The 22,135-nt window shown below is 41.7% G+C and overlaps 1 protein-coding gene across 2 annotated transcripts in view; it reads right to left on the bottom strand.

Annotated features, from left to right (window-relative positions):
- ADAMTS3 (ADAM metallopeptidase with thrombospondin type 1 motif 3) overlaps positions 1–22,135 on the bottom strand; it is a 268,741-nt gene that overhangs the window by 145,055 nt on the left and 101,551 nt on the right. For both annotated transcript variants that reach the window (XM_077476441.1, XM_077476442.1), the window contains exon 4: positions 19,816–19,966. In XM_077476441.1, coding sequence (XP_077332567.1) covers positions 19,816–19,966 — 151 coding nt within the window. The remainder of the gene's footprint in view (positions 1–19,815; positions 19,967–22,135) is intronic.

The raw sequence follows: 22,135 nt of genomic DNA, 5'->3' as shown, positions 1-22,135 counted from the left end.
GGACTATGTTCAGGCTAGTAGCCAATAGCTTTGGTCTAGGAATTTGATCTGAGCATGCGTAGCACTTTGTCCGATTGGAATTCTCTACACATGATCGGACAAAGTCCGATCGGATCATGTTGTCGGAAAATTTTATAGCCCAGCTGGAAAACTTGGTCTGTCGGATACTCCGACAGAAACAGTCTGATGGAGCCCACACACTGTCGGATTATCTGACAACGCGGTCCTATCGGACATTGTCCATCGGAATTTCCGACCGTGTGTACAAGGGCTAAAACTTATGTACGGAGATGTGTTTCATCTCTGTGTATCATCTGAGGCTGTCACTTCACTGTATATAGGAGAAGGTTCACATCCACTTTAAGGTCTGTACATTTCCAGTTGGTAACAGCTGAAAATCGAGGGAGAACCCTGCACCATGTTCCTTTCTCATTTGGATCTCATAGTAGATACAGAGGCTACTATGTAAACAGATTTGGCACTAAAGACGAGGACTAATCTAGAAAATTGTAGAAACTCAAAACTGTGGTAACACATGATCCTTCAGTGGCAGTCTAGCAGATAAATACATTCAATATTTAAATATACTTTAAGATCACAAAGAGCAAACATGTTTCTCACTGAATATAAATTTCATGGGACCAGATTGTATAAAATCTGATGGCTTGGGAAATGATGGATTATAAACAAAATACCCAATTGGTGTATAATGATGCTGCATTGACGGCACAGTTGTTCTGTCTGTGACTAACAGGATTCAGCCACATGTCTTACATCTAGCATGCCACTGTAATAGCTATAAACTGTCGTCAATTCCATGTCCACCTGCAAAGCAGATGTGAGGAGCATATACAAAAGATAAACACTCTGCTTAATTCTTTCAATTGTGAGGATCTAGCAGCATTGACAGAAATCTGACCAGAAAATTGCGCCACAGCACAGGATCCATATGTAAAGTATAGTGGTATTCATTGACAAAGTATTTTCCAAGTATTGTTGCTCAATGCCCATATAATTGAAACATATATTTTCCCAGGTACAGCAAAAGATACAGTTATGTGAAAAAGTACTACATCCATGGTAATTGTTTACTTTGTCAACATATTTTAACAGGCAAACATTAGATCTTCATTCAAACATGTACTACGGACAGGGCTTTTTTTTCTCAGAGAATAGGTGCAGGAACTTCCCCTTTTGGAGTTACCCCTTGCTTCCGCCCCTACGTACCTCTGAGCAATGTTCCTTGATTCCACCCCTACCCACCTCCTAGTACTGCTCCATTTAGAGAACACAGAACCAAGTAACATTTGTGGTACTAAGTAATTTGTATGGAACTTATTAATGGTAACAATAAAAGCAGTAAAATAGATCCCCTGCAGCCAACAACAATATACTCCCCAGCGACAATGGACCACCTGCAACAAAATACACCCCAGCAACAATAGATCCCCAGCAGCAACAACAGATCTCCCCACAGACACCATCAATAGACCCTCCAGAAGCCAGCTACAATATACTGCTCCCTGAACAGTAAATCCCTTTCAGCAACAACTGAGCCCCCCAGCAACATAAGACCAACCCCAGCAACAATAGCTCCCCTACCAGAAACAACAGACCTCCTCAGCAACAATAGACCCCCCTGCAAAAATAGATCCCTTCCAGAGATAATATATCCCCCAGCCGCAACAATAGACCTCCCCAGCAACAATGCTCCCATCCCCCACAAAAATATAATACCTTGAGCAAAAATAGATTCCCCCAGCAGCAAGAATCAATAGACACTGTAGCACAACCCAGCACTTTTTGCAATTATATGCATTCAGTGCTTGGAAGTGCCGGAACTGCGCTCCCCCACGTTCCCACTGAAAAAAAGCACTGACTAGGGATAATGGTGATATACTTGCACATCGAAGATTTGCCTTTTTATTAATTCATTCAACAAAAATATAAATAGATGTAACAAGTTGTAAGATGTAATAAGCTATAAGATCTTCAATCGCAGATTTGTACTGAACAAAGTGATAAATATGGACATGGAAGGGCTTCTTCCTTCTAAATCTTGTTAGGCATCAACTCTGTTTTGTTTGCTGTAGTTTGCAGCTCAGGCTAGTATTTACTAGCAGTCATAGCAGCAGGCCTGCAGGTGAATTATTGGTGAAACCTTTTGACGTATTGGATAGAGTGAGAAAAGTTAAGAACCGCTACTATACTCAAGCTCAATCCAAAATGTAAAAAGTATAGTTTTACCTGAACATACAATTTTAAATGCTGAGGGGAGAAAACGGGTGCTGCTAATCGGTGCTGGACTGAGGGCTTCAATTTCATATAAACTAGGAACTTTCCAAAAATTCAAGTTTATTACTGTTAATCATGATCCTTCCATTGCAAAAAGAAGAACGCAAGAGAAAGGTATGCAATGTAACAAAAACTGAAATCTATACATGAAACCTTATTATTATTGTAGTTATATAACTGGAACAAAATGGTGTGAGAGGGTAATAATATTTAAAAAAATAAAGGTTTCCTTTTGAGACAGTTGATGAAAATCAAAAATTTTGCATTAGGATAAAAAACCCAAGAGTAAGAAAATATGCTCTAATATGGCCGCTTCATAAAAATCCATGTGTATAGTATTATGGCAATCACATGCATGCTACTGCTTAGTCCAGCACAGGCTTTGTGGAGGAGTCAGTGCTCTCTAGACTATGCCAAACATTTTCTATTATTCTAATAAAAGCATTGGCAGGCTGCATTCCTTCTGACGCATGTATTTTTTTAAATAGAATTTAACAAGAGTGCCTCATAATGGTACAATACCCGACAAAGAAATATTGATATTTTCAAAACAGAACTGAATGATAAATTGTAAATTGGACATCCATCCAAATATAATTTAATCTAATTTTGACTGTGGTTGGAGGAAGAAAGGGACATGCTTATGTGTGAAATGATACCTACAAAATGTAAAACTTAACGAGGATAACCAGACGCATGGGGGGGATTTACTAAGGATAGAACATGCAAAACCTGGCACATCTGTGCAAAGAAACCAATCAGCTTCCAGGTTTTATTGCCAAAGCTTCATTGAACAAACTGAAGTTAGAAGCTGATTGGCTACCGTGCACAGCCGCACCAGATTCTGAGTGCTTCAATTCAGTAAGTCTGCATTCACACCTCAGCGTTTTGAATGGCAGGCAGATTTGCCGTGGTTCTGCCTGTGATTTCAAAGCACAGAGGTGTGAATGATGAATCGCAGAATGCACATTTGAGAGGGAACCTAAAATCTCAGCAAGGATCTGTCACGATAAATTGTGCTCCAGCCACAGCAGCCCGCATTGCGTGAAGCTTGTTGCTCAAAAGTGGCTCCTGAACTTTTTTGGGTGACAAGCTTCATGCGATGCAGGTTTCTGTGACAGCAGCGCTATTTATCATGTGACAATAGCGGCAGAACAGCACCGTGATTTTAGGTGCCATTAAAATGAATGGCATCTCAAACGTGTGTTCTGCAATTTGTCATTCACACCTCAGTGTTTTGAAATCATGGGCAGAATCACGGCTAATCTGCCCGCGATTCAAAAAGCCAAGGTGTGAATGTAGTCTAAGACCCCTTTCAGACTGTGCGTTAGCAGTAAAGTGCCGCTCATTTTAGCGGTGCTTTACTGCTTTCCGGCCACTAGCGGCCACTAGCTTTGCACAGTTGTGCCAGGTTTTGCATGTTCTATCCTTAGTAAATCCCCCCCATGCGTCTGGTTATCCTCGTTAAGTTTTACATTTTGTAGGTATCATTTCACACATAAGCATGTCCCTTTCTTCCTCCAACCACAGTCAAAATTAGATTTAATCCCAAAGAAGGCTCTGCCCATTCATTTCAATAGACGGGGGCATTTTGGGAGCATTGTATACAGCGCTCCCAAACCACCCCAAAGATGCTGCTTGCAGAACTTTTTCTAGCACACCGCCCCCGCGTGAAAGCACTCGGGTGGTATGGGAGGCAGTTTTCAGGCACTTTACAGTTGCTATTTCTAGCGCTAAAGCGACTGAAAGCTCCCTCAGAGTGAAAGGGGTCTTAATACCACTCTGGGGCTGAAAAAAAAATCAATATAGATATTTCCGAGAGCCAGAAACACAAAGGACAGCAGAGGAAAGAGAGTCACTGAGTTTTTACAATTGTAAAGTAAATCTAGAGCCCACATTTTTTGTTTAGTTTTGGAAAGAGCAGCATATCATCAAAAATTCAATCAGAGTCTATCATAGTTACATAGTACGTGACGTTGAAAAAAGACACAAGTCCATCAAGTCCAACCTTGATGGACTATGTTGCAGAGATATTTTTCGAACACAAAAATAAATGAAAGGAAATATCTCTAAAATAAGGAGCAGGCGCCTCTTTCGACAAATGTTAAAGGAATAGGTGTCCCTATGCAATTTCTCATTACCTCCTGTTCTGGTGACAAATGAAACAGTTGAGATTTCCCTCTGTCACAGTGGCATTTGTCACCAGGATAAATAGAAAAGGGTCATCTCTGCAGATGGGACACAATCAGCACTAAAACCTTGACAGGGATTCTAAACCTTCCCTGCTCTAACTAAATAAGTTTAGCTTTGGATATACAGTACCTTAAATAAAATTACACATTGAATCTTAATCTTATTCATATTCCATCCTAATTTAAATGCATTTTTCTGCCTGGATATCATTTAGGGTTCATTCATTTAAGCGTTCCATTGCGGTGCATTAATGCACCCACAGTAATGTGCATTGTGTTAACACAGTCCATTCATTATGAATGGCCTGCTGATGTATGGCAATGGAACACTTATAAACACATTGTTTATGCATTGTGGTGCTCTGTGCAGGGCCATCTTTAGAGCATTATATGCCCCTGGGCAATACAGTGCACTGGGGCCCTGTCTACACAATCACGCACGAGAATAAAAATGTAAATTATCAATAAGGCTATATTTATTGGTACTTCCAGCAAAATCTGTATTTAAACATTAACACAACGTTTGAACAATATAACACAAGCTTGAAAATCAAGAAATTGAAAAACAAGAAACTACAGATTGAAATGGGACAGTACAAAAGCACAAATTATTTATTAAATTTGCGATAGTTTGTAGAGAATTCCTTTATAATTGGCTGTCATTTTCTATACACATGAGTGAAAGCCAGTTCAAACGCTGCTGCCCCATTGTGCTGCGAAGCTCATTTTTTATCAGTTTCCATCTTGAGAACGAACGCTCTCCTGCACAGTTGGTCACCATCATGCACATGAACACTCTGAGTGCAATTTCCACATTCGGAAAAACTGATTTCAAGTTGTCTGAAATAATTTTGCTGTACAATGCAGGGAGAGTCTCGCGATTTTGGTCAAGAATCATGTAGTGCTAGAGATGCTCATATTCATTTAGTAGGTCACCATAATCAAGATCTTTGTGATAAACATTAGCCAGATTTGTTTAGCTCATCAGAACTAATTATTTTTAATTCACAGAAGAATGAAAACATATTTCTAATAATGAATAAGCTTCTGCACGTTTTGTCAGTGCAGGAATTAGAAAGTCCAGAAAAGGAAGGAATGTTTCCACCTTAAACTTTTCACTTTTACTAAGAAGTACCTCTTCTTCTGATCAGTCGTATCTAGTAAGCCAATCACTTCGCTTTTGTTTCTGTTTTTCCTTATAATCTGAATCTGGACACCTTCTCCTGCCTTTCAATTCATATGCACTAAATCTGTCTCTAGTATCCTGAAGATACATTTTTAGAGACTCAAGAAGGTTCATGGCAACAAGTATGTTCACATCCTCTGATTGCAGGACCTTGCTTGTTTTGCTGACTCTTTCAAGAATGTCATTCCAAAGAATTGTGAGGAAGATCGTTTCCAGGTTTTCCATTTTGTCACTCAATCCTTCTGCCTCTCGCCTTGTGTTTACTTCCTGTTCAGGTTCAGCTGATACTGAATCTAGTGCATTTAAAATCTCAAAACCCTCATGTAAAGCATGAACAGCATCAAAATGTGCCGACCATCTTGTGTCAGACAGACACTTGACCACAATGTTTTTTCCACGAGATGATGCAAGAACATTCCATTGATGTGTGGAGGCAGAGAAAAATGAATAAAGACGCTGAACAAAGTCAGTCTGTAGATAACAATCTGCTGCTTTTACTCCCACCAGGATCAGGCTGTGTCCAGCACAGGGGACATACATGGCGGGCAAACTCATCCAACTGAAGAATCCCTGCTTGCATTCCAGTATAGCATCCAGACATATTTGAGCCATTGTCATATGACTGACCACGGCAGTTGGATAGTGGAATTTTTTTCTCATTAAGGAATCCCACAACAGTATCGGCTAGATTATTTGCTCCATGAGAAAAGATGGGGAAGAACTTAAGAAAACGTTCCACGGGCTCACATCCTCAAATGTACCGGACAGTAAATGTCAGTTGATCGGTGTGCGAGATGTCTGGAGTGTAATCCACACTTATTGAATAATATTTTGATTCTTTTATTTCTTCGAGAATAGCAGGAAGAACATGTTGTCCCATTATTTCAATGAATTCATCAAAAATAGAGGCAGATAAATATGATGGGTTCCCCTTTCCGGGATTCCCATACAATTTGAGATGTTCTCCCAAAAAAGGGTCAAATTCACTTAACAGCTCAAGAATATCTAAATAGTTTCCATTTTTAGCAGAACCAATTATTTTCTCCACGAAATGCCAGACCTCTGGAGGCAAGAAAGCGAATTGCAGAAACCACTCGTGTCAACACTTTATGCCAGTACTCCTGCTCTACGCGAAGTTGTTGAAGTGATAGTGTATCAACATTTCCAGTTTCTTTATGGCGAATCAAATATGCCGTCATGCACTTGCGATGTTCTTCTCCATTTTCATTTTCACCAATAACATTACTGTGTTTCCAGTCATTGAATCCTGATGTAGCAAAGGGAGAATCTGTCTTGGAAAACAGGCAACATGCAAAGAGTAGCCATTCATGCTTTACACACTCGCTACTCCGCAATTCACATTTAAACACATACTTTGACAAATACCTTGTCTGTGTATTTTCTCTTCCAGTTCCTTTATACACTCTGCTTGAGTTTAAAAGGTCGCTGTCATGATTCTGGCATGCTGTCGGCCCACTACGAATCCAGTAATCCACTGTATTAGTATTGCTAATATCCCATAGCCCCGGATTTGTGTCTTGGGTTGCAAACTCCCTTACTGATACAGATATGGGCATTTCCTCTTGTGGATTTTCCCTAGAAGTAGGAACAGGTAATGATACCATTGGTATTTCTGCTGGAATTTGAGCACATGTAGATGTGGATGCTACACCTGAAGGAGCAGAACTACTGGCTGGCATTACACCTGGATTGAGCCAAGATGTTAGTTGTGGAAGTTTTCACATTTTCTCTTTCTCCTCTGCAGCCTTTTTCCTCTTCTGTGCTCAACTCAAAACATTACATTTCATTTCTGCTCTAAAGGTTATTTTCACCAACAAGTAATAAAGTTTATTTTTCCTCACCTTTCTTACACTTCCTTTAACTAGTGGCAACTCTAAGATTGATGTATAAGGGGGACACATAAGATATTACAGTCAAAACTTGGGGGGGGGCTTGGGCACTAATAACTTTCACCACTAAATCATACAACTAAAAAAAACGAAATAAATATATATAAATGTACACGCTCACACTCTGGTGCTGCTGGTGCTGGCTGGTGGGTATTAATGCTGCCGTAGGTACTGCTAGTGCTGGTGGGTATTAATGTTGGTGTGGGTACTGCTGGTGTTGGTGGGTATTAATAATGCTGGCGTGTGTACTGCTGCCTGGCTCCTCTGAGACGCGGAAGTGTGACAGGAAGCATGCAGCTGCAGTAGAGAATAGAGCCGATGCTTCCTGTATCTGTCACAGGAGGAGTGCATTTCATATCACTCCGCCTGTGAAGAGCTGGAACTACACAGAAAGCATCGGCTCTGTTCTTCACAGTGACAGCTGACTCACACTGCCCGCCGCTGAGTCGCTGACTGATATTGGGTTTGATCGGGCGGTGGCACTCTGTCTCTGTGAGGGAGCCACACCACACAGCACTGGCACAATGCGGCAGCGAACTTTGTGACATCTGAATGATGCTTGGCTGGAGATGCTGGGCAGGTGGGGCCAGGGACAATCCTAGGGTCACAGGCGCCTGGGTGCAGAAATATTTCTGGCACCCCCGCATGGGCGTGGCCATCTTACTGACTCCTCCCCTTTACTGAAATGCACAGTCACTGTTTGATGGGCACAGTGGCAGCGTTTGATGGCACAGTGACTGCGTTTGATGGGCACAGTGGAAGCTTTTGATGGGCACAGTGGATGTGTTTTATGGGCAGAGTGGCAGCTTTGATGGGCACAGTGGCTGTGTTTGATGGGCACAGTGGTAGCTTTTGATGGGAACAGTGGCTGTGTTTGATGGGCACAGTGGCAGCTTTTGATGGGCACAGTGGCAGCTTTTAATGGCACAGTGGCTGCGTTTTATGGCATAGTGGCTCAGTGGCGGCTGGTGAAGTTTTAGGATGGGGGTGCCAGACCCCGCCCTTCCCTTTTGACCCCTCCCACTTGGCAAATGGGCGTGGTTTCAGCGAAATAGTGGGCGTGGCTCTATGGTGTTTAGTTTAGTGTTTAGTGTCTGAGATGAACGAGGGATGGAGAGAGAGGGAGAGAGGCATGGAGGGACAGCAGGCCCAGATCCTACACAACAATAGAAATATGTGTATTCTAGAAAGTTTAACAGCAGATAATTATATTTCAAACACCTGGTGTTAGCACTTCAATCATCCCGGCACCATGGTTGTTATGGTGTCAGGATGATTGAAGCGCATTATTTATATTATAACATTGTAATATAAAATGAAATCATTCAACTCACCATAATGCAGAATCAGTGGGAGCCCTGTGCGTGTCTCTAGCCACGTCGCCTGCCACCAGATGCCATAAGGTGTCCCCAGGGGAGTCTGCCCTTACATCAGGTGCCCCCAGAGGAGTCCCTCCTTACATGCAGCCTGTGTTCCACCAAATGCAGCCTATGTCCCACCAAACTGTAGCAGCCTGTGTCACCATTAATTGCAGTAGCATGTGTCACCATCAATTGCAGCAGCATGTGCCACCACCAAATTACAGCAGTATGCGTCCCACCAAATTGCAGCAGCATGTGTCACCATCAAATTGCAGCAGCATGTGTCACCACCAATTGCAGCAGCATGCATCCCACCAAATCGCAGCAGCATGTGTCCCACCAAGTTGCAGCAGCATGTGTCACAGCCAAATTGCAGCAGCATGTGTCACAGCCAAATTGCAGCAGCATGCGTCCCACCATGTTGCAGCAGCATGTGTCCCATCAAATTGCAGCAGCATGTGCCACCATAAATTGCAGAAGCATGCATCCCACCAAGTTGCAGCAGCATGCATTCCACCAAATTGCAGCAGCATCTGTCCCACCAACTTGCAGCAGCATGTGTCCCACCAACTTGCAGCAGCATGTGTCACCAAGTTGCAGCAGCATGTGTCACCAAGTTGCAGCATCATGTATCCCACCAAGTTGCAGCAGCATGTGCCCCACCAAGTTGCAGCAGCATGTATCACCAAGTTGCAGCAGCATGTGTCACCAAATTGCAGCAGCATGTGTCCCACCAAGTTACAGCAGCATGTGTCACCAAGTTGCAGCAGCATGTGTCCCACCAAGTTGCAGCAGCTTCACATCAAACCCCCCCCTTACTTACCTTGCAGTGTGTTGTCCTCTCCAGTGATGTCTCCTGTGGAGAGGTCCATCCTCCCTTACTTCCTGGTTCCTCTCTCCTGGGCGCAATTGGAGAGAGAAAACAGGAAGGGACATCATCTCTATACTACGGCACTGTGTCCGGCATCGGACTGTGTCCAATGTCTGAACACAGTGCACATAAGGACCTTTTTTTTTAAAGGGCCAGCTTTAAAAAAAAATATATATATATATATATATATATATATATATATATATATTTTTTTTTTTTTTTTTACTGCCTGGAGGGGGGAGGGGCGTCGCCCCTGCAGTGGCTATGGACAGGCCGCCCCTGCAGTGGCTGTGTTTTATGGGCACAGTGGCAGCTTTGATGGGCACAGTGGCACCGTTTGATGGGCACAGTGGCAGCGTTTGATGGCACAGTGGCAGCGTTTGATGGCACAGTGGCTCTGTTTGATGGGCACAGTGGCAGCTTTGATGGGCACAGTGGCAGCTTTGATGGGCACAGTGGCAGCTTTGATGGGCACAGTGGCTGTGTTTGATGTGCACAATGGCAGCATTTGATGGACACCGTGGCTGTGTTTGATGGGCACAGTGGCAGCTTTTGATGGGCACAGTGCCTGTGTTTGATGGGCACAGTGGCTGCGTTTGATGGGCACAGTGGCAAATTTTGATGGGCACAGTGGCTGTGTTTGATGGCACAGTGGCTGTGTTTGATGGGCACAGTGGCAGCTTTTGATGGACACAGTGGCTATGTTTGATGAGCACAGTTGCAGCGTTTGTTGAACACAGTGGCTGTGTTTGATGGGCACAGTGGCTGTGTTTGATGGGCACAGTGGCTGTGTTTGATGAGCACAGTTGCAGCGTTTGTTGAACACAGTGGCTGTGTTTGATGGGCACAGTGGCAGCTTTTGATGGGCACCGTGGCTGTGTTTTATGGGCCCAGTGGCAGCTTTTAATGGGCACAGTGGCAGTGTTTGATGGGCACAGTGGCTGTTTTTGATGGGCAGAGGGGCTGTGTTTGATGGGCACAGTGGCAGCTTTTGATGGGCACAGTGACAGCTTTGATGGGAACAGTGGCTGTGTTTGATGGGCACAGTGGCAGCTTTTGATGGGCACAGTGGCTGTGTTTGATGGGCACAGTGGCAGCTTTTAATGGGCACGGTGGCTGTGTTTGATGGGCACAGTGGCAGCTTTTGATGGGCACAGTGGCTGTGTTTGATGGGCACAACTTGAACTTACTTAAATCTTACAGTTAGACAGACTTACTTGAGGCTGCTGGCCTGATGTAGTGAGTCACAGCAAGGCAGCTATCAATCTCAGGGCCGAAAGTTTAGCTCCGCTCCCTCTGAGCCATGCTGCCTGTCTGAAGAACATGGCAGAGGTGGGTGGAGCTTGTTCACTAGCCGTGGAGGCGATTCTAGCAAGTGAGCAACCAGTGCAGTGCAGTCAGTCATTTGCAGCACATTGCAGCACTGAGGATCGGCCCTGGGAGGGGGCCCTCCAGGCAAGTGGGGCCTCCAGGCAACTGCCCAATGTGCCCAGTCAAAAAAACGGCCCTGGCTCTGTGTTGTGTTGGTCTCTGCTGTGCAATGTTTTGGGGAGCTTGCCACGCATACACAGGTGCATGGCCATGGGTTCTAATACTCATGCTTTAACCAGTTCCCGACCAGTGCATGCCGATGTACGTCGGCACAATGGCACGGACAGGCATATTGGCGTACTGGTATGTCCAATCTTTAATGCCGCCCTGCCACCACGAGCACGCCGCCGCAGGCCTCATGCACACTAGACATTTGTTGATGTTTTTACAGCAGCGGTTTTTGGCTGTAGACATTTTTTTCTACAGTCATTAAACTCTCCATCATGTTATCCTATGTGTCCATGCACACATAGGCTGTTATCAGCAGTTTTGGGCAGTGGTGTTTTTGGGCAGTAAAGTAAACGCAAAACTAGTGGGTTCTGAGAAACGTTTTTCAGCTGTAAAAACGCTTTAACGCTGACAAATGCTGATAAACATCGATAGTTGCTAAAAAATGTTGCTCACCAGTGTTTAATGGTTTTGATCCATTGAAAAAAGAAAACGGTAAAATGCTAACAAATACTATTGCAAAAACGTTGAAAAAAGTTGAAAAACTCACTGTAAAGCTACTGACATTTTTATAACATTATGTTAACGTCTAGTGTGCATGAGACCTAAAAAGTAAAAATATTGTTTTTAATGTAAACCAAGTAAATATATGAAAACACCATGCAGGATACCAAAGGTTTAATTATCAAGGCTTATATAAAAAGGCAATGTAAACAGCATTGATGAATTTCAAAGTCAAAGTACAATAAACTATGTCAGCCATCCAGACTTTAGCTTACTAGATAGTTCACTTTTGACAACACTTATCATTTACATCAAATTGGCTAATCAGTCCATTTTTCATGAAGCCAATTTCCCACAGGAAAGAGGTGCAGAATGGGCAGGTCTCGTCATAATAAAAAGATATTCATACTGACGTGACCTCTGCGTGAATGACACTTAAACAAGACTAGCAGCAAAAGGCTGGGAAGAAAAAAAAAGGAACGGGACCAGCCACCACAGTGAGGATTCTTTTGAAAACTTCAAATGGCCATCAGAGCCACTTACAAGCCATTCAATAAAAACCATTGTCTAGCCAGGCTCTTGGAGCAAAAGAGTGATCACTTGTCTTTCCATTTGTCCCAGTTCTGTGGAAATGGGAAATGGGTGACTTGCCTACACATTTAGATGTGATGTTTTAATACAGAAGAAGGACAAAGCCTTCGGCTTAGCCTTTGTTTAATATTTGACCATTTCCATTAGTTTAGTCATTCTGCCTTTTCTGGTCACCCGAGTATTGTATTTATTCAGTTGTCTGTGATGGTAATAGTGTTATACATGGCACATTTAATAATATACTGTTGTTCTAAGGTTATTGGAAGTCAACTCAAAGTTCACCAAACTGCAGAGGTCATGATAAAGAGCAAATAAGACCCTTTAAACATTAGTAAATTATGCTTTGCTGCTTTTAGTAATGGTAATCTGTAATGAATATTCACTTTTTTCACTTTAAAGTTAATAAAATCTTTGATCTACTTTATTCAATTAGATAACTGCCAAAAAGGACTGAAAAGGGCTATGAAAATGAATGTACCTGCCATTTAATTAGTAGGATCTACAATTCTTCAGTTGTGGGTCGTATGACCTAAAGCACAGGAACATTGACCTCAGCTAGGTCTTTAAAGTGAATAAAGACTGTGCTAATCTTGATGTTAGCAATACAGAGCAGCTGTGGGTCTACTTCAAATTCTGGGTATGTTATAAATCATATAATGTAGAACTGGAGTGTTGGAAAATCTACTTATTTCAGTCTCACCCCTACCCAGCCTAACTGATTAAATTAAACTCTAGGCGTGGCAACCCCCACCCCCATTCATTTTATCTGTATATCCACCCTGTATCTTGAGGTCTTAAGTCCAGTTATGTGGCATCACAGTTCCTCTTCTTCTTCTTTCTCCAGCAGTGGCTAGTTCTGAATACTGCAGAGATCATCACTAAAGTAATGACACCTCTTGTGAGTCCAAAGTGGCTTGATGACGCACCTCCAGGGGGGGGGGGGGGGGGGCTGGGGGGTCAAAAAATATTCAAGCCATTAGTTTAGACTAGCAGCCAGTTTCGGGGGGGAAAGCAATGGAAGTCCTGGTATTTCGTTCAAGGTTTTCCTTAAACTTAGTCTAAATAGGGTGACCTTGGGCACAGCCTGCAATTTTTTTTTCTGTAGTTGGGGTATCAAAGTGCATTATGTGGGGTTCACAGGGTTGGTATCTATTTACTTTACTGTGTAAGAACCTGAATCAAAAGATATGAGATTTACAAGTTAATATGTTTTGCATAATAGAATTTCTTTCTAGGTGATCCACTTTAAATTATGTAATTTGTTTAATAACATATGTATTTTGTGCATATATATATATTTTTTTTCTTTTTTGTTTTTAATTTAATTAAAACTACGGGTAAAAATGAGCTAGCAACTGATAATGTAGTGTTATTTATTCCATTCACTAAATGACCAGACCTCTCCATGACTGTCAAAAATATAAAGCCTTCAAATTTCTTTTCAGATCACCATTAGTTTAAATCTCCTAGACAGAAGGGGCTCATTAGATGTTCTATTGTGTCAGGTCCAGCTCCAAGATATGCATTCCCAAGCAACCAGGAGCAACACTCCAATCATCCTTCACTTGTGCGTGTTTCCCACCTGTGACAAAGACACTGCCACCCAGCGTCATGACAACCCCATCATATAAACAAGCATTCTTGTTTAATGCAAGCACGATAAAGACTCGTTTAGTGCCCTTTACATTGTTAAGAGGTAATTATTAAATGTCCATTCAGACTAAGGTACTTTTAGCCAGAAGTTTCATATCAAATGCCTAAGTACAGTTTTGTTTTTAGTACATTTAAAAAAAGATCGGAAAGAATTTGTCACCGATAACAATAAAGCCAGTAGGATGTTTATTCTAGCAATCAGAGATATATACCATACTGGTGTCATTAGGCAAGAGTGCAACAGAAAGTGGAATGGCAATTACTTTATATATCGTCAGTGATCTTTAGCCTGCTATTTAAATAAGCTGCATTATTTGGTAAAGCAGTGGAAGGCCAATGGGCATGTGCAAAGATAAGTAGTCTATGTGAATCTGTATAGCTCCACAACAATAACTAAACAATTTTAAAATACCACAGTCACCATATATTCTGATAACAGTATCTGGTCATCACACATGATGATAGAATTCACCATATAAGTTCCTTTTTTAAATTATCTTGCTTTTATTAATATTTTTTATCAACATTTATTCATAGACCAACATAACACTCAGAGGAGGTGGGCACATAAATAATATTTTAGTTCAGCTTTAGGCCCCTTTCACACAAGTTTTTTTTATTTTTTTTAAGTTATGCTATGTGAATGGAGCATGCAACAAATATACAGTGTAAAAGAAAAAAAATGCGCTATGTGTAAATAAATGATGATTCCAAGTAAATAAAACAAGTAAGAAAACAAGTGAAAAGCAGCAGCACACACATATGTACACATCATAACAGAAAATAAAAAAATCAAAGTGTTGCGCTGTAAATCCATGCTCATTATATATATATAACATGCACTAAAATCCATCTATTAAAATGTAATAAAAAATAAAAATATATAGCCAAAATTCCAACTGAGAGTCCATATGTTTAAATTAAAAGAAGTGTCAATCCAATTTCAATCGGTGCAGACACCCGGTGCTCCCCACAGGATAAGTATGGTGAATATATCTGCTTACCAGATACTAAGAACTACCAAGGTCTATACGCACTGCACTTCAGTGAGCATTCACTCCTCACTACAGGTATAACCACTTTAGCTATCTAGCCAAATTGGATTCCAGAGAGATATCCCTCACAGTGATTATCTTTCAAAGAAATTCCAGAGTCCGACCATTCAGCAAATCACATGGAAGAGGAAGATAGACTCATTGAGCAACATTTGTTTAAAAGGCACACACAAGTTTATTAAAAGTCCTACTTAAAACAAATCAAATAAAATAGGCTTATATGGAAACATTTGTTCGTCCGGCACCCTCCACGGGTGTACCCACATCACTGCTGCTCTGTGCCTAGCCTGACCTACGTTTCGTCCAATGGGACTTCTTCTGTGATGTTGCTACACCCATGGAGAGTGTCAGACAAACAGTTCCCATATAAGCCTATTTTGTTCGCATATAAGCCTATTTTGTTCGCTCTGTTGTAAGTAGAACGTTTAATAATGAATGTTGTGCAATGAATCTATCTTCTTATTCAATGTGATTTGCTGACTGGTTGGATTCCAGAGTTCCTTTGAAAGATAATCACTGTGAGGGATATCTCTCTGGAATCCAATCAAGTTGGCTGGATAGCTAAAGTGGTTATACCTGTAATGAGGGGTAAATGCTCAATGAAGTGATTATAGACCTTAGTAGTTCTTAGTATATGGTAAGTGGATATATTTACGATAATTATCCTGTGGAGGGCACCAGGTGTCTGCGCCGATTGAAATAGGATTGACACTTCTTTTAAGTTCACCATATGGACTCTTAATTGGAATTTTGGATATATAGCTTTCTGTTTTACTATATTTTTATTGATGGACTTTAGTGCATGCTATATATGAGCATGGATTAACAGCGCAACACTGTCTTAAGAAAGTATTCATACCTCTTGAAATTTTCCACATTTTGTCACAGCCAAAAATGTAAATGTATTTTATTGTTTTTTTTTTTTTTGTGATAGACCCACACAAAGTGGCACATAATTGTGAAGTGGAAGGAAAATTATAAATGGTTTTCAACATTTTTTACAAATAAATATGCGAAAAGTGTGGCGTGCATTTGTATTCAGCCCCACTGCGTTAATACTTTGTAGAACCACCTTTCGCTGCAATTACAGCTGCAAGTCTTTTTGGGTATGTCTCTACCAGCTTTGCACATCTAGAGAGTGACATCTTTGCCCATTCTTTTTAGTTCAAATAGCTCAAGCTCCATCAGATTGGATGGAGAGCATATGTGAACAGCAATTTTCAAGTCTTGCCACAGATTCTCAATTGGATTTAGGTTTGGACTTTGACTGGGCAATTCTAACACATGAATATGCTTTGATCTAAATAATTCCATTGTAGCTCTGGCTGTATGTTTATGGTCATTGTCCTGCTGGAAAGTGAACCTCCACCCCAGTCTCAAGTCTTTTGCAGACTCTAATGCCCCATACACACAATTGGAAATTCAGACGGAAAAAGTCAGATTGGATTATGTTGTTGGAAAATCCAATCGTGTGTGGGCTCTATCTGACTTTTTCTGTCGGAATTTCATCCTCTGATCAGAGCACCTTCTTCCACATGTTTGCTGTGTCCCTCACATGGCTTCTTGCAAACTGCAAACAGGACTTCTTATGGCTTTCTTTCAACAATGGCTTTCTTATTGCCACTCTTACATAAAGGCCAGATTTGTGGAGTGCACAACTAATAGTTGTTCTGTGGACAGATTCTCTCAACTGAGCTGTGGATCTCTGCAGCTCTTCCAGAGTTACCATGTTACCAAGTTACCATCTTGGCTGCTGCTCTGATTAATCTCTCCTTGCCCACCTTCTCAGTTTAGGTGGACGGCCATGCCTTGGTAGGTTTGCAGTTGTGCCATACTCTCCATTTTCGGATGATGGATTGAACAGTGCTCCCTGAGATGTTCAAAGCTTGGGATATTATTTTATAACCTAACCCTGCTTTAAACTTCTCCACAAATTTATCCCTGACCTGTCTGGTGTGTTCCTTGGCTTTCATGATGCTGTTTGTTCACTAAGGTTCTCTGACAAACTTCTGAGGGCTTCACAGAGCAGCTGTATTTATACTGAGATTAAATTACATACAGGTGGACCCTATTTACTTATTAGGTGACTTCTGAAGGCAATTGGTTCCAATAGATATTAATTAGGGGTATCAGAGTAAAGGGGGCTGAATACAAATGCATGACACACTTTTCAGATATTTATTTGTAAAAAAAATTGAAAAACATTTATAATTTTCCTTCCAATTATGTGCCACTTTGTGTTGGTCTATCACATAAAATCCCATTCAAATACATTTACTTTTTTGGTTGTAACACGACAAAATATGGAAAATTTCAAGGGGTATGAATACTTTATCAAGGCACTGTATAAAGTAGGTGTTATCCTGATTTGGCTCCTAAAGTAGAAATATACTTTAAGCAACTAATGATAATAAAATTAAAAACAAAACATTAACCACTTCAATACAGGGCACTTAAACACCTTCCTGCCCAGACCAATTTTGATCTTTCAGCGCTGTCGCACTTTGAATGACAATTGCGCGGTCATGCTACACTGTAGCCGAATGAAATTTTTATAATTTTTTTCCCACAAATAGAGCTTTCTTTTGGTGGTATTTGATCACCTCTACGGTTTTTATTTTTTGCGCTACAAATAAAAAAATACAGAAAATTTTGGAAAAAAAAAATGTTTTTTTTTTGTTTCAGTTTCAAAACTTTGTAAATAAGTACGTTTTCTCCTTCACTGATGGGCACTGATGGGGCTACACTGATGGGCACTGATAAGGCGGCACTGATGGGCACCAATGTGGCACCAATGAAGTGGCACTGATAGGCGGCACTGATGGGCGAAACGGATGGGCGACACGGACGGACACTGATAGGTGGCACAAATTGGCACTGATAGCTGGCACGGATGGGCGGCACGGATGGGCGGCACAGATGGGCGGCACAGATGGGCATGGATAGGCGGCACAGATGGGCATGGATAGGCGGCAGATGGGCATGGATGGGCATGGATAGGCAGCACAGGTGGGCACTGATAGGCGGCACAGGTGGGCACTGATAGGCGGCACAGGTAGGCACTCATAGGCGGCACAGGTGGGCACTCATAGGCAGCACAGGTGGGCACTCATAGGCGGCATTGGTGTTATACTATAGTAATGGATGCCAATCAGTGCCAAACAATAATGCATGCCAATCAGTGATGCCCATTGTGGGCACTGATTGGCATCCATTATGGGCACTGATTGGCACCCATTGTGCTGACTGGCATCCCTGGTGGTCTAGGGAGGATTACCTTTTCCCTGGTGGTCTGGTGGCGTCCCTGGTGGTCCAGTGTGGGCATCCTCGGGGGGGCTGTGCTGATAATCGATCAGCACAGACCCCCCCTGTCAGAGGAGCAGCCGATCGGCTCTCCTCTACTCGCGTCTGACAGACGCGAGTGAGGGAAAGCCGATCACCGGCTCTTCCCATTTACACTGTGATCAGCCGTGATTGGGCACGGCTGATCACGTGGTAAAGAGTCTCCGTCGGAGACTCTTTACCGAGATCGTAGTTGCCGGGTGTCAGACTGACACCCCGCAACAACGATCGCCGCGATGCGCGCCCCCGGGGGCGCGCAGCGGCTCATAATCCTGATCACGTCATATGACGTCCGGTCAGGATTATGAAACCACTTTGCCGCCATCAATTGCCTATAGGGCGGGCGGCAAGTGGTTAAACTAACATATGTGTGCATCATTTTGATGAACAAGTATACATTGGAACCCTTTTACACTATACATTTGATATTGTCCCACATATTTTAGGTCTAGGGCAGTAATTCTCAACCAGGGTTCCTCCAAAGGTTGCTAGGGGTTCCTGCAGCATTGGGCAATTTCTGCCTCTCACCATTGATGTTTTTAGCTATCTGTAAGGAGGTAATTCTTCCCAATGACCACAAGTGTAAGGACCATTCTTCCCACTGACCATCACACTATTGTATCGTGAGTTGTGGATTTCTAATTTTTTGCAGAGGTTCCCCCGAGACCAGAGAACTATTTCAAGGATTCCTCTGTGTTGAAAAGGTTGAGAATGGCTGGTCTAGGGTAATTAGATGAAATAGTAAAAGTTTTAGGTTTACAGTTTCATGCATTTTGCATTTATTAACAAGATATGGTATTTGCCTCTATGTCTGTCAGAGAGATGGCAAAGTATGAAGGCACCCTTCTCCACCTTGAAGTGTGGATGTGGCTTATGTGAAGTTTCACATATGCGACTTGATATACGCCCTAATTAGAGAAAATTGTGTCATCCCTTTTGCTGTTCTGTCTAACAGAGGTGCATGAACCACAAACATAATTCAACAGAATTAAAAATAATTTGGAAAGTAAGAGTGTATATTTCAACTGAATATCTTTTAGCTTTTTTCCCTGGAGCATAGCTTGCAAACAGTGTCAAAAGTGAGGAAGGCACTGATATAGACAGACTTTGGTACTAAACACACCTACCTACTGTACTTATCGATTAAATAACATTATGCTTTATACCAACCTATATTTTCTTCAGTAATTAAATCTAAACCATGTTTACCAGCTCATACTACAATCAAAAGAATAGTTAAAAAAGAAGTAATAAAGAAAATTAAAATGTATTTTTCATGCATCGCATATAGACCTACAGTGTACATTTTGACTGACCTGATCTGTTTGGGATGTCTTCAGGTAAAATTTTCTTTGCAGTTGATCTTTTATATATTACATGTATTCTGCCATCTTCCTCATCCTTTTGTTTACCTTTTTCAAGAGGTTCAATGAAAAATTCATCTTCAGTTGTGCGTATCATTCCAGCCTAAAAACGGGGAAAACAACATTAGATATACTGATGTGAATGGACCTGTGTGTAATATAGCAGCGTTATATACATAATGTAAATAAAATGTGTGTGTATAGTTAGTTGGGAGCATGAAATTGTTCAAAATGAGCCTTAAAGTGGTTGTAAACCCTTACAAACCACTTTGACCTACAGGTAAGCCTATATTAAGGCTTACCTGTAGGTCCAAGAAATATCTCCTAAACCTATACGGTTTAGGAGATATTTGCCCGAAGACAGGCACCGCTGTCTACGGCGCATGCGCCGTAGACAGCGGCGCGCAGGCGCACTGAGCGCGGCATTTCCAACAATGGAGCTGCCGCGCGTGTCGGCTCCCGTGCGCATGCGCGGGAGTGACGTCATCGCGGCTCCGCCGAATGACAGCGGAGCTGCGAGACCCCACCGAAAAGATGAATGCGGGGACAGCGGTGACATCGCTGGCTCCTGTGTCAGGTAAGTGACACATAATGGGCTACTATGCAATGCATAGTAGTCCATTATGCTTTGCCTTTGCAGGGAATGAAAGAGGAAGTAAACCCATCAGGGTTTACTTCCTCTTTAAGAGTTCCCTTCACTGGAACTTAGAGGCCAAGCCCAACCCCTGAAAAACAACCCCACACCATAATCCCCCCTCCAGCAAATGATTTGGGCCAGTGCACAAAGCAAAGTCCATCAAGACATCAATGAACAAGTTTGGGGTGAAAGAACTTGCCTGGCCTGTGCAGAGTCCTGACCTCAATCCGATAGAACACCTTTAGGTTGAATTAGAGCAGAGACTAACATTGTACTGTGCTTGCAAATCCAAAAGCTGCCACTTCAACTTACATATAAATGTACATGTTGTGGAGCTTACATCTGTATACCTGCTTTATTTTAATATAAATTAAAAATTCCCTTTTACGCAGCTTAGCATACCAAACCAAATAATTATGCAGACAGTGTAGTCACGACTCTTGACCTCCACTTATTATGGGTAAGTGACTCACTAAGAGAAGCATGGGTGAGTAGCTTATATGCCTTTATTACACCTTAAAAAAGAAAAAGAACTCAATCACGGCAGGTCCCATATTCCTAACAATTACCTTAGCCATAGAGACTATTTGTTGCATTTCAATTGAGTGTCAGTATACATGTTTTGCCCAGCTTGCTCTCAAAGTTTCTTTCAGGTAAAGTAGTCCCAATGTATGACTAAGGCTTCATTGAAATAATAAAGTCATCTGTTTCTATCATTTTCTTTATTTTATTAGTAACACATTTCTCAGATGTTATGTAACTTGTCTATCTGTGGCTACTACAATATGTCATTTTTCTTTACCAGTTCCAAAGGTTGAACCAAATGAACCTTGGAGGCTTTAGTTTGGAAGAAGCCGCTGTATCATGGTCATCTTCCCACTCCGAGCACTAATATCTGGCTGGCAAGATTCATGGCAAGGTATGCCAAAGAGTTTCTTCTCATATGCTAAATAAACCATTCCTTAGAGTTGCTATGCTAACAAACTGATGTCTTACTTTGGCTCACAGAAACCATTGTCTGCAAAAGCCATTTTCCATTTATTTTTGACTTATTAGGATAACACGTGGACAAAATGCTATGCAGCAAAGGAAAAAAAGTCTCTTTATTAAATGTCTATTGAACCAGATTATGCTAAATATGTGTATGCTTGGAGGTTCACATGCATCACATGAGATTGCGGTTTCTCAAAGTGTGTCTGTTATTCTTAAAGCATGAATATTGAGGACTGAAGCAGTATTTCAGAGAAAACAGCCTATCCGTTCTATTATGATGATAATGCCTGCTAAAGATAGGTGATCAGTGCACTTTAGACAAATTAAGACATCTGTGTTTTTTAATGCGCTTTACAAAAAAGTACAATTAATCCCAATGATCCTGCTGGAAACCACACCAATAAGACAGAAAATAAGTTTAAATAAATACAGCGCTGCTGTGGACAAGGAAGCCATGTGGCTTGTCATTTTCAGTTGACTATTGATGTTGATGGTGGAAACTCCTGTGTGGGGAACTGATTTCTAAGTGAACCGTTCCTGTATAATAAAAGTGTGCTGCCATGCCCTAAATTGCAGCTTGGTAGAGCATAACTATTGGAAAATGCATTTGCCGCAAAAGCATAATCACTCAGCACCACAATA

Source organism: Lithobates pipiens, unplaced genomic scaffold, assembly GCF_037356315.1.
Source record: "Lithobates pipiens isolate NorthernLeopardFrog02 unplaced genomic scaffold, aLitPip1_a1.2 Scaffold_13, whole genome shotgun sequence".
NCBI lineage: Eukaryota > Metazoa > Chordata > Amphibia > Anura > Ranidae > Lithobates > Lithobates pipiens.
Note: the sequence above shows the minus strand (reverse complement) of the source record. Positions and strands in the feature narration are given on the sequence as shown.